Consider the following 13,757-nt stretch of genomic DNA (forward strand, 5'->3'; position numbering starts at 1 on the left):
GAGGGGAGGGGAGGGGAGGGGGGATAGTAGAGGATAGGAAAGGCAGCAGAACACAACAAACAGACACTAGTATGGCAATATGTAAATCAATGGATGTGTAACTGATGTAATTCTCCAATCTGTATATGGGGTAAAAATGGGAGTTCATAACCCATTTGAATCAAAGTGTGAAATATGATATATCAAGAAATTTGTAATGTTTTGAACAACCAACAATAAAAAATTAAAAAATATATATATATTACTTATAACAGATTAGCATAGATATGTTTAAGGTTGAAGAATAAGCCACTGGCAGCAATTTTTACTGTCAAAGCAACCTAAGTAGTTAGATATCAAAGACTATCGTTAGATAGGGGATATGGCATCAGCACTGAAAGACACTTTTAATGCTAAGAATATTAAAAATCTTACCTATATATAAATTGGATCTGAATTCCACATTGTGGTCTCTCACTGCCATATCTTGTGCTTCTAAAAGAACCTTAAACAAGGAAAAGAAAGGCATTCTCATACGGCTAATCCTGAACTAAAACAGAATTAAATTTCTCATCTCTTGTTATCTCTGTTAATATGACTGCTAATCACAGGCCTCCATTTTATAGTCAGTTTTAAAAAGAGAAAATCAAATGATGAAAGTACTAAGGATAAGGGATACAGTGAGCTTTCCCTCCTCAGACAAGAATAGCTATTGCAGGAATGCAGTCTATCCTGCTGGATTTTAAGTGACATGTGTAAGCCATAAAGGAACACGGCAGTGCTTGCAAGCAGTGCTCGTGACAAGGCACACGATGCCTTTCAGTCAGGAACTCGTCAAAAAGTCCAAAAAATTCAAGAGCTACATCTTATTGAAAATTCTAAACTTTGGATCCAAAGTAACTATAAACAACATCAGTTCACAAAATCAAAAAGCTAAAATTATTTTTTTTTAAAAATCTAAAATTATAAATTGATGCTCCATAGATATTTTCAAATAAGTTAACTTCCTCACATTTTTTAAAAAATAGGACAATTTGTCAGAAACAACAGAAACTATATCTTTTACTCCTTTAAAGAATGAGGTCCAATGCTAAGCAACAGACACTTGGCGAATGCATTTTGAACTGGTTCATGCAAGACCAAGCTCTATATGGGAGGCCTGAATTCACCAATCTCAACTAGTCAACTACAACCTGAAAAGTAAGAACTGACTTTAGAGGCAAATTAACTGAAGAGAGAAAAAATAATGCTGAAATACCTATATAAGGGATAATGGTGACTCAGCTTTTTGAAAAAGGAACATCAGGGCCTAGAATGAGTCAGCACCACTGCCATTGGCACATTTGTACCTAGTGAATCAGCTACACTCGGAGTTGGCATGATCTGTAGAAACCACCAGATCCAATTCCACTTAGTGTACACAGGCAAAACAAAACTGGACAGGATAAATGTCTTGTCCAAGGTCACAGGAAAAATGTAAGAGAAAGGACGAGATTCCAATTCTCCACAGTTCCATTCCACTGCTCCTTCTATTCAGCTAGTTATAAAATCATAGGCTCTCTCTTGGAATTGATCCCCTCTCCCAAAAGAATCTTCTAAAAAAATCACACCAAATCATTAAAAATAAGGTAATCACTTCATAGACTAAAAATAAATAAATGCATGGTGCAAATAAAAGCATCTTAAGAAAAAAATGCTTGAAGCATACCACATTCCTGAGGGAAAAATTAACAAAACTAAGTTTAAATCTAAATCAGTATTATATAGAGTGAATACTTACACCAGAAGATTCGGGAAATTCAGGACTTGAGCTGAGTTTACTAACACCTGAAAGATAGCTGCATGTCCTTATCTCCTCCATTCCCAGCTTGACAAACTTACCTCTTTAATTATTTGGGCCCCTTTTTTATCACTAAATTCCAACTGAGCCAAAGCTTGGTCAATGGACATTCCTCGAATCTAGAATTAAGGGTGACAGACCAGAGAGAATAAACAAATTAGTTTATAAAATCAATGTTCCCTTTTCAGTGAAAAGCAAAAAGGCTTACAATAATCTGAACAACTTCTAGAAACAGTGAATTAAATCCACATAACAAGAAGAAAACAAGTGTGAAGAGGGATACCACCCATCTTTAAATCAAAAGTGAACTTAAACACCTTAACTGTAAGGCCTGGGATGTAATAGTTTTAAGTACATTAAAAGAGAATGGCATGACAAAAAGATCACAAATTGGCAACAACTGCAATTAGCATTAAATGCATCTCTTCCACCTGCAGGATGAATTGCAACTACATTTGCTGCTTTTCTCTCCTTGATAAATGTCATGTCTTGGGGGGAAAAAAACTTAAAAATCAACAGTATTAAAACGGATCAAATCAACTTTTACAGATAAGCAAGTAAGCTTCCTGGATGCTCTGGTTACAGCCAGACTCCTGGTGCCTTTGAAAACTAAATCAATGTGATTTAGTTTCTCAGAAGAAAGATTAAAACATGCAAAAATCATACTTCTCTGAACAATCACTTTTTAAATTATCTTCTTATTATCTGAACATGTATTATGCAGCTATATTCCTCACTGTTGGGGAAAATCAGTACAGGTATGTATTTATTGTTCAAATAATGGGGGGGATTCATGGCTTTGTTATTAAGCATTATATAGTAATAGTTATTTTAGCTTACCAATTTTGCCAAATACCACATCTTGTCTTTGCTGTATTTTATTTGTCTTCGACAATGATAGACTTCCTTACAAACAGGGAAGAAAAAAAAAACTGTAACAAGTTTATCAACATGACAAAAACTGTAGCAAGTTTATCAAAATAACAGTGATATACACTGATCAAGTTTCTGCTTTCTATGCCCAATACAAATGCTGCCATAAGAAATAAAACATACTAAAAATTTGGAGATTCTTTCTCCCTACAAAGTTGAATTTTTCTTAAATCACACTATGTTAAAAGATTAAAGAAACCAGGATGGTGGTGGACACCTGTAATCCTAGCAACTCAAGAGGCTGAGGCAGGAGGATGGCAAATTCAAAGCCAGCCTCAGCAACTTAGCAAGGCCCTAAGCAACTCAGGGAGACTCTGTCTCAAAATAAAATTTTTAAAAAAGGCTCAATGGTTAAGCACCCCTGGGGGTTCAATCCCCAGTCCCAAAATATAAAATAAAATTACTAAATAAGAAGTAGAAACTCTAAAAATGGTTAGTATGTGCCAACATTTGCAACATCTCTGTTCAGAAGGACAGTAAAAGGTTTGAATGAAAGTATCTTGAAACATTTTGCTGGTCAGCTTTTCTAATTTTCTATTTCAGCTTTTCTAATTTTCTATTTCAAGTAGTGGACATACCTTGTTTCTTTTCTTTTAATCAATCATCTGTTAAACAATTTCTAGTTCATAAAGCACTCCCAGTATTTCATTTAGTCTAACTCTATGACTTGGGAAAGAAAACATTTTATAATCCTTTTGTAAATTGAAAATTTGAGAAATCAAATGACTTCTCTAAGAACACAAAACTTAGAAAAACAAAGTAAAAAACAGGAAAGTAACTCACATGTGTACCTTCTGAAGTTTCCCTTCTGACCCTAATAACCACTTTCTTTCCACTATTTTCCCTACTAGCTTTTTTTTTTAATATATCAGAAAAGATTCAAGGCACACAAGAGTGAGAAGATCTCACAATTTTTTAACATTCTGACTCCTGCTGGAAATTTTCAAATGCCTTAGAAATAGCAGTTTTCTCAAGTAGTCATCTTTTGATATCGTTATGGTTTAGATATTAGGTGTCCCCCAAAAGCTCATGTGTGAGATAATGCAAGAAGGTTTAGAGGAGAAATGATTGGGTGATAAGAGTCTTAATCCAATCAGTGAATTAATCCCTGATGGGATTAATTAAGTGGTAGCTGAAGGTGAGTAGGATGTGGTTGGAGAATTGGATCACTGGGGGCACGCCTTTGGGGTATATTTTGTATCTGGCAAGTGGAGTCTCTTTCTCTGCTTCCTAATCATCATATGAGCTGCTTCCCTCCACCATACTCTTCCACCATGTTCAGGGTCACCACAACCATGAGGAATTGAGTCAGCTGTCTATGGATTGAGACCTCTAAAATCTGAGCCCTGAAATAAACTTTTCCTCCTCTAAAATTGTTCTTGTCAGGTCTTTTAGTCACAGCCAGCGGAAAAAGTTGACTAAAACAAATATTTAGCAAATTTCATTTCAGTTGCATTTCTAGCTGACAAGTTGAAAACTATACCAATAGCCTAATTACATTTTCAGCAATAAAGTATCCTAGGGAGCAAGCAAGAGAAATGTCATGACTGATAATACTAATCTGCAAAAATTAATCCACCTGATAAAATCTTTTCTATAAAAGCTTTTCAATTAATGGATTCCCATGATAGGATATTTTAAACCTGAATTTTATGTTATTGTCCTTAAATTTTTCAAAAATAAAATATAACAATAATAATAATATAATAATAATATACACACATGTGTGTATATCTGTTTAAAACTAATCTAAAATATATCTTATTTTCAACTATATATATTTTTAAATTAATTATCAATAATTAGTTTAGGGGCTGAGGTTGTGGCTCAGTGGTACAGCACTTGCCTTGCACATGTGAGGCACTGGGTTAGATCGTCAGCACCACATAAAATAAATAAATAAATAAATAAAACAAAGGTATTGTGCCCATGTTCAATGAAAAAAATTAAAAATTAAAAAAAATTAATTAGTTTAAAAATAATCTAAATATACAGATAGTAATCCTAGCAAGAGCAAACATGTACTCTACATGTACTTTGTAAAAGTGAAATGACTAATACTCTCCCCCTCCTTTGTTTGTGCTGGTGAGATTGAACTCAAGACCTTAGACATGCTAGATAAGCACTCAACCTCTCAGCTACACCCCCAGTCTAAAGAACACTTTCTAAATATAACAAGACAAAGTCGCAATATATACATCTATCATAGCAAATAGAGAACGTGACAAAGTTGGAGTCAGAAGACACAGTTATAGGTCACTGCATATACACTATATACTAGATAAATATAGTATACATATATACTAGATATAGTTGAGTGAGGATAGATGCACAAAACAGTTATTCAAATTAAGTAAAAGGAAGTCCAAACCATGAACTATCCAAACCAATAGCTTTTTCAAAAATCTATCTATCTATCTATCTATCTATCTATCTATCTATCTATTGTGTGTGTGTGCATGTATGTGTATCATGCCAAGAATCAAACCCAGGACTTCATGTATGCTAGGCATCCTACTACTGAGCTATACTATACCCCCAACCCCAAAATCAATTTATTTTTAAATGCACATAATGATTCAAATAGAAAGTGCCACATAGTCCTTACGAAAAAGTTTTATGGTATCCACATGTGGCTTATTATCAGTATAGTGATTAATCCATACATTAAAATCATGCCTGTTATAGAAGAGGCTGTTCAGTTTTGATATACTCTCACTATAGTTTTAATTTATTTCACATGGATCTTTTCTAAATTCTGCAAAAGAAAACTCAAATCCAAGTAATGTATGACTCTCATGAACAAAGCCCTTTTAATTTCTCTCTTATTTTCTTTACCATAATGAAGCCACATATAAGTCTAAATAAGAATCTACTTTGTTTGAAAATTGGTACTAGCCATATTAGGAACAGTTGTCTTAAAAATACTGAGAGTGGCCTAAAACATGTCTACATAGGTGACATTTAATTTACAGCTGCAGAATTTATTTACTACCTCTATTTATCAGCTATTAACTAAGTATTCCAAAGCAGAATATCAGAACTAAGTAGAGTAGTAGATATTATCCCTTTTAAACCAAGACAAAACTAATTTTTAAAATGTTTACAGCAAGGTGCAATGGCACATGTCTGTAATCCCAGCTACTCAGGAAGTTGAGGCAGGAGGATCACAAGCTCAAATCCATCCGATAATTCAGCAAAACCCTATCTCAAAATAAAATAAAAAAGGTTGGGATGTACTTCTTGACTAGCACACAGAGGCTCCGAATCAAATCCTCAACAGAAAAAAATTGTAAAGTTTTCAACTAGCACTTGAGCAAGTCTAAGGAACACTATGCATAATAGTACAGTATTATAAAATTTGTAGCCAGGCACTATAGTGCACGCCTGTAATCCCAGTGACTCAGGAGGCTAAGGCAGGAGGATTGTGAGTCCAAACCCAGCCTCAGCAACTTAGCGAAGCCCAAAGCAACTCAGTGAGACCCTTTCTCTCTAATAAAACATAAAAAAGGGCTGAGGATGTGACTCAGTGGTTAAGCACTCCTGGGTTCAATCCCCAGTATCAAATAATAAATAAGTAAGTATATGTATGTGTGTATATGTGTGTGTGTGTGTGTGTGTGTGTGTAGCTGGATGAGTAAATAATTCCTTCTAAGTAAGCTAGGTAACAATAAAAGATATTAATATTTCATAGTCATAATAAATGTAATTGATACACAGATTTAACTGGTACACCAACATCAACTTACCAAACATTATTTTCCTAAAGTCATAATTTGTCTCCAAAAGGATTATGGAATCAAATCAAATATGTTCACACTGGCATTTATATAAAGGACATGTGGGGGCGGGGTGCATGTAAGCATGTGTGGTGAAATATAAATACAAAACAAATGACTAGACTGACATTGTTCTTCATTTCCTGCAGTTAAACAGATTAAATACTATATCAACTATTTGAATTTTGACATTTGGGATTTATGCTGAAGTACTATTTTTTAGTAACCAAAAAGAATGGCACTGCACAGTACAAAATTCGGCTCAGACTCTGGATCTGATGATAGATACTATTATCATGATATAGTTCCAATTAATGTCTAAGTTCAAAGAACTCAGGTAAGAAGTAAAGAAAGTACATTAATTATATAATATTTTATGTACAGTATTTATCAAATATGTAACTAAGTTTTGCTTAATTACAAAATGAAGTCAATACTTTATAGCTCAGATTCTGTAACAAATACAACCTTCAAATTCTGCTATCATGATAAAATATGAAAGTTTAAAAGTTATTTGTTTAAATTATTTGCATCTCTTTTTCTTATTTCTTAACCAAGTGAGAGCTCTTTTAAAAGTCAATAAAGTAACTCCACCAGATTAAAAAAAAAAAAGTACATAAAGCAGTACTAATGCACACCAATACTTAGCAACTCAGTATGTCTTTATTAAACATATGCTGTCTAGAGTCCAGTGCACTGGCACACACTTGTAATTCCAGCAACTCAGGAGCTGGAGGATCACCATTTCTAGGCCAGCCTATGCAACCTGGCGAGACCCTGTCTCAAAACAAAAAAAACGAAAGGTCTGGAGATGCAGGCTCAGTGGTAGGGCATCCCTGGGTTCAATCTCCATTACAAATAAATAAATAAATAAAATTTTATGTATGTTTTCAAGTCCATATAAAAACTAAGCTCCTTAATAACAGATTATCTACTAAACTGAATAATCTATAATTAACACAACAATTCTATCACGGCTTATTGTCTTAAGGATTTAAATGTTCTCATCTTGTTTATGTTATTACTTGCTTAGACTTTTTAGCAGATGTGTATGTACGCCACAATAAATACACATTAAGATGTTAAGTTAGGGCTGGGGATGTGGCTCAAGCGGTAGCGCGCTCGCCTGGCATGCGTGCGGCCCAGGTTTGATCCTCAGCACCACATACAAAACGAAGATGTTGTATCCGCCGATAACTAAAAAATAAATATTAAAATTTAAAAAAAAAAAAAAAAAAAAAAAAGATGTTAAGTTAGTGTTTTACCTCAAACTAGAATAATCTCTAGCAGTTTGGAGAGGGTAAAATTATTCTGAACAGCTAAAAATAGGATAAATCTCTGGTAGGAATCCAATGATTAATTCAACATTAAGTTCAAAGGTTTGTGTACTACAAAAAGAAAAAAAAAGCATGTCTAGTCAAACATATAACATTAGAAAGCCATATATATTTAAATATTGGCCATTGGTTTAAATCTTTTTTTTTTTTTTCTTTTGGTACCAGGGATTGAACTCAGGGGCATTCAACCACTGAGCCACATCCCCAGCCCTATTTTTATTGTTTTTAGAGACAGGGTCTCACTGAGTTGCTTAGCACCTCGCTTTTGCTGAGGCTGGCTATGAACTCATGATCCTCCTGCCTCAGCCTCCAAGGTGCTGGAATTACAGGCATGAGCCACCCTGCCCAGCTGGTTTAAGTCATTCTTGCCAATTCATCATGCTCCATCAAGAATTCATCAGCAAACCTCCTGGAATCAAAATCAATGTGTCTTAAACTTTCTGCTTAGTTTTAGAGCTAAGGGCCTATGAAGAGGTTTATTAAAGGCAAACAAACAAGTAAAGCAGTGATGTACCTTTGTAAATTACAGAGAGAAATCTGATATATTAAAGATCATGCAAATTGTTGTATAATTTTTTCTTTTCTTGTCATGGAAGAATAAATTTTATCAAAATTTAAGAGATTAGTTCTACCCACAAACTTACTGCTGGTCTCCGAGGTTCTCCAGGCAGTTGTGGAGGATAAACTATTTTATTCTTCTTCTCCCATTTTCGAGAAATGTCAAGTGAAGCACTTATGTGGATGCAAGACTGGGGTAACACACTGTGAGATGAAAGCAGCCTGTAAGATAAGAGAAACTTAGAACCTTTCTGCAGAGTTTATACATCTTCTTTACTACTTTAGCTAGCTCCATTTTGTTGAAAACAATTTAAAGATCACAAATGGAAACATTCTAGAAGTAATCACTAATAGAGACCACTTTTACAAAAAATATCACAAAGATCTGGTTTGTGTGAGGCTACTTTTCTTTCACTCTTCCTTTAAATTTTTAAATTTTCTCCTCTCTCATAACCAACACATTCTACATCACCATTACATCCACCCTATTCACCCCTCAAAATTGCAAACACTTTTCTACCCTCTTTTCTCTTCTTCTTTCCTCTTGATCAACTCTATCGTTAACACCTCTTAACACTAATTGGTTTATATACTGCCAATCCCCACTGTCAATGCTATAGCAATAATTAATATGGCAGAAATCATATACAGCACCTACTATTTGATTTTATACCAGACATAATCTATGATTATTTACTGTTTTTACCGATGGAAGTTGCTGACCCTACTATTTGGCACTGCTTATTGTGCCAATTAATATTGTAGACAACAAAATAGGAACAAAGTACCTAGGCTACTGCTATATATTATTTGCACAGGTTGTTGCTATTATTGGGCTCACCCCTAATCTGAGAGGCATGAGAAACCTACAAAGATACTATAAGCATGTAGGGTAAAAATTCCACTGCTTCAGTTCCATCTGGATAGATAGGTAGACATACAAACAATATGAAAAAGCAAGGGAACAGATCATCACAAACAACACAGAATACCTCAACAAGAGATCCACTGATAACACAGTGGAGGAAATGTCAGAGATGGGACTTAGAAAGTTTATAGTTAAACTGATTTATGAGGTAAAAGATGATGTAAGGAGTGAAATCAGAGAGAAAATATAAGTGAAAGAACAGGAGACAGAGATTCTGAAGAAGAATCTATAGGAAATCCTCAAAATGAAGGAATCAATAAACCAAGTTAAAAAGTCAATGAAAAGCATCACCAATAGACTAGAGCGTTTGGAAGAAAAGAGTTTCCAGCAATGAAGACAAAACATGTAATCTTAAAAATAAAGTTGAATGTAGAGAAAAGATGTTAAAATACCATGAACACAATTTTCAAGAAATACGGGATAATATAAAAGACCAAATTTGAGATTCATTAGGATAGATGAAGGCTCTGAAATACAAACTAAAGGAACACACAATCTTTTCAATGAAATAATATCAGAAAATTCCCCAAACCTTAAGAATGAAATGGAAAATCAAATACAGGAAGCATACAGGTCTCCAAATATACAACAGTCATTCTAAGACATACTATTATGAAAATGCCTAACATACAGAATAAGGATAGAATTTTTAAAGCAGCTAAAGAAAATGACTGATCAAATTTAGAGGGAAACCAATCCAGATGTCAACTGATTTTTTTCAACCCAGAACTTAAACCTAGGTGGTCATGGAATAATTTATACCGAAGTCTGAAAGAAAATGATGCCAACCAAGAATACTATAATCAGTAAAATTAAGCTTCAGATTTTAAGGTGAAGTAAAAACCTTCCATGAAAACAAAAGTTAAAAGAATTTGACAACTAGATAGCCAGCACTATGAAACACACAATAAAATATTTCACTGGGTTGGGTTGTAGCTCAATGATAGAGTGCTTGCCTAGCATGTGTGAGGCTCTGGATTCGATTCTCAGCACCACAAATAAATAAATAAATATCTAGCAACAACTAAAATAAGTATTTAAAAATAAATAAATAAAATATTCATGAAGAAGAAATGGAGAATAAAAATTAAAACCAGCAGAGGGTGAAGCTACACTAGAAGAACAGTCAATCAAAGAAGAATCTAATTCAACCAAAAAACTAGTAATAAATCAAAATGATAGAAAATGAAAAGTATCTCTTAATAATAACATTGAATGTAACGGTCTAAACTCATCAATCAAAAGCCCTAGGCCTGCAGATTGAAATAAGAAAACAAGAATCAACCATGTGCTGTCTCCACGAGACTCACCTCGAAGGCAAAGATATCCACAGACTTAAAGTGAAAGAATGAGAAAAAACATACCACTCATATGGATCTTGTAAACAAGCAAGGGTTTCCATCCTTATATCAGATAAAATGAACTTCAAGCCAAAATTAATAAGAAGGGACCAAGAAGGTCATTCATAGTGCTTAAGGGAATCATATAACAGTAATATTTATTTATGAACCAAATAATGGAGCATACACAAACAATAAAGAATCAAATAGAATCAAATAGATCACAACACAATAATACTGGATAACTTTAACCCTCCTTTCTCAACACTAGATAAATAATCCAAACAAGAACTAAATAAAGAAGATACAAAACTAAAAAATACAATTAATAATCTAGATCTAATGGATATACATAGAATATTTCATTTATCAATGACTGAATATAACTTCTCTGAGCAGTATATATGGAACATTTTCTAAACTAGACCATATTTTAGGCCACAAAGCAAAGTGCAAAAAAAGAAAAAAAAAAAAAGGAGAGAGAGAAAATGCCCTGTAAGATCATAATACATTAGAAATTGAAATTAGAAAGCAACAATTAGTCAAAAAGTAGAAAATAATACCTGGAGACTAAATAATTCACATTTGAGTGATGAATGAATACATAAATTAGGAGTGAAATTTTAAAAAAACTTAAAAGTGAATGAGAATAGTGAACGCTATGAAGGCAGTTCAAAAAGGAAAGTTCACAGCATTAAACTCATTCATAAAAGAATAGAAAGATGCCAAATAAATAATCTAACATTACATTTCAAGATCCTAGAAAAAGAAGAACAAATCAACAACAAAATCAATAGATGACAGGAAATAATTAAAATCAGAGCCAAACTCAATGAAATGTAACATTATAAATGTAACATAATTAAATAAATAAATTTATAAATATATAAATTTATATTTATAAATATAAATAAATTTATAAATAATAATATAAATGTAACATAATTAGAATGGATATACATCACTTAAAGAACCATATGATTATCTCAATAGATGCAGAAAAAAAAATTGAGAAAATACAACATCCATTCATGTTTAGAACACTAGAAAAAATGATAGAAGGAATATTCCTCAAAATCCATAAAAGCTATATACAACAAAGCCAATGCCACATCATTCTAAATGAACAAAAAAACTGAAAGCATTCCCTCTAAACTCAGAAACAAGACAGGGATGCCCACTTTCACCACCTCTATTCAACATAGTTCCTGAAACCCTAGCCAGAGCAGTTAGGCAAAAGAAAGAAATTAAAGGGATACAAAGAGGAAAAGGAAAACTCAATCTATCTCTGTTTGCTGAAAACATGGTACCCTATTTAGAAGACCCAAAACACTCCACCAGTAAACTTCTGAAACTCATAAATCAATATTCAACAAATCAACTGCATTCCTATATCAGCCAAGCACAGTGGTGCACGCCTGTAATCCCAGCCTCAGCAATTTAGCAAGGTCCTAACAACTTAGTGAGACCCTGTCTCTTAAAAAAAAAAAAAAAAAAACCACGATATTCCACCAATGAATTAGCTGAAAGAGAAATTAGGAAAAACATCCCATTCATAATAGTCTCAAAAAAAACAATCAAACTTAGGAATCAACCTAACAAAAAACTACACAACACTAAAGAAAGAAATTGAGGGAGACCTTACAAGATGGAAAGATCTTCCATGTCCTTGGATAGGCAGAATTAATATTGTCAAAATGGCCGTACTACCAAAAGTGCTATATAGATTCAATGCAATTCCCATCAAAATTCCAATGATATTCTTCATAGAAATAGAATAAGCTGTTATGAAATTCATTTGGAAAAATAGGAAACCCAAAAGAGCCAAAGAAATCCTTTGTGAGAAAAATGAAGCAGGAAACAACACAATACCAAACCTCAAATTATACTAAAGAGTTGGAATAACAAAAACAGGCAAGAGGACCAATGGAACAGAACAGAAGATACAAAGACAAACCCAAAATACAGTTAACTTATACTAGACAAAGGAGCCAAAAACATACACTGGAGAAAAGATAGCCTCTTCAACAAATGGTGGTGGAAAAAAGGGAAATCCATATTTAATAGAATGAAGTGACCCCCTATCTCTCACTCTGCACAAAAACCAACTCTAAATGGATCAAAGACTTAGGAATGACTAGAAACCCTGCACTACTAGAAAGAAGGCAGGCCCAGTGCTCCAACATACTGACTCAGGAACTGACTTCCTTAACAAGACTCCTAAAGCACAAGAAATAAAATCAAAAATCACTAAATGGGATGACATCAAACTAAAAAGATTCTTCACAGCAATGGAAACAATCCAGAGCATGAAGAGAGAGCCTACAGTTGGGAGAAAATCTTTTCCACCTGCCCCTCAGATAGGGCATTAATTTCTAGGAATCCAAGAAATTTAAAACTAAAAAAATTAAATAACCCAGTCAATAAATAGACAAAGGAACTGAACAGACCCTTCTCAAAAGAAGAAATCCGAATGGTCAACAAATATATGAAGGGCTGGGGATATAGCTCAGTTGGTAGAGCACTTGCTCACAAATATATGAAAAAATGTTCAGCATCTCTAGCAATTAAAAAAAACACAAATTAAAATTACACTGAAATTTCATCTCATTCCAATCAGAATGGCAACTATCAAGAATACAAGCAACAATAAACATTGGCTAGGATGTGAGGGAAAGGGTATGCTCATACATTGTTGGTGCGAGTGCAAATTGGTGAAACCACTTTGGAAAGCATTATGGAGATTCCTCAGAAGACTTGGAATAGAAACACCATTTGACCCAGTTATCTAACTCCTAGGCTTTAAAATCAGCATTCTATAGTTGTTAGGGTCTGTAAACAAGTCAAGATGGCGCCTGGCATTCTGCCAGAGGGAGTGGTTTGTGAAGTAATGCCAGCGAGCCATTAAGTGTGGAGATTCCTTATTGGTTGACTGCTGTATCTAGTTTATGTTAATTAGATAAGCTGTGTGGAATGTATATATACCCCTCTTGTCCTACAATAAATGGCTCCTACTCCTGCTGTATCAATCTACACAAGTTGCTCGTCTCCCCCCCCCCCCCC

At 33.9% G+C, this 13,757-nt stretch overlaps 1 protein-coding gene across 1 annotated transcript in view; it reads right to left on the bottom strand.

Annotated features, from left to right (window-relative positions):
- Mrpl22 (mitochondrial ribosomal protein L22) overlaps positions 1-13,757 on the bottom strand; it is a 46,297-nt gene that overhangs the window by 9,908 nt on the left and 22,632 nt on the right. Inside the window, exons 3-6 of the mRNA XM_015492682.2 lie at positions 8,513-8,648; positions 2,660-2,725; positions 1,861-1,938; positions 415-484 (exon numbers count right to left, since the gene is read on the bottom strand). Coding sequence (XP_015348168.1) covers positions 415-484; positions 1,861-1,938; positions 2,660-2,725; positions 8,513-8,648 — 350 coding nt within the window. The remainder of the gene's footprint in view (positions 1-414; positions 485-1,860; positions 1,939-2,659; positions 2,726-8,512; positions 8,649-13,757) is intronic.

Source organism: Marmota marmota, unplaced genomic scaffold (assembly GCF_001458135.2).
Source record: "Marmota marmota marmota unplaced genomic scaffold, marMar, whole genome shotgun sequence".
Classification (NCBI taxonomy): domain Eukaryota; kingdom Metazoa; phylum Chordata; class Mammalia; order Rodentia; family Sciuridae; genus Marmota; species Marmota marmota.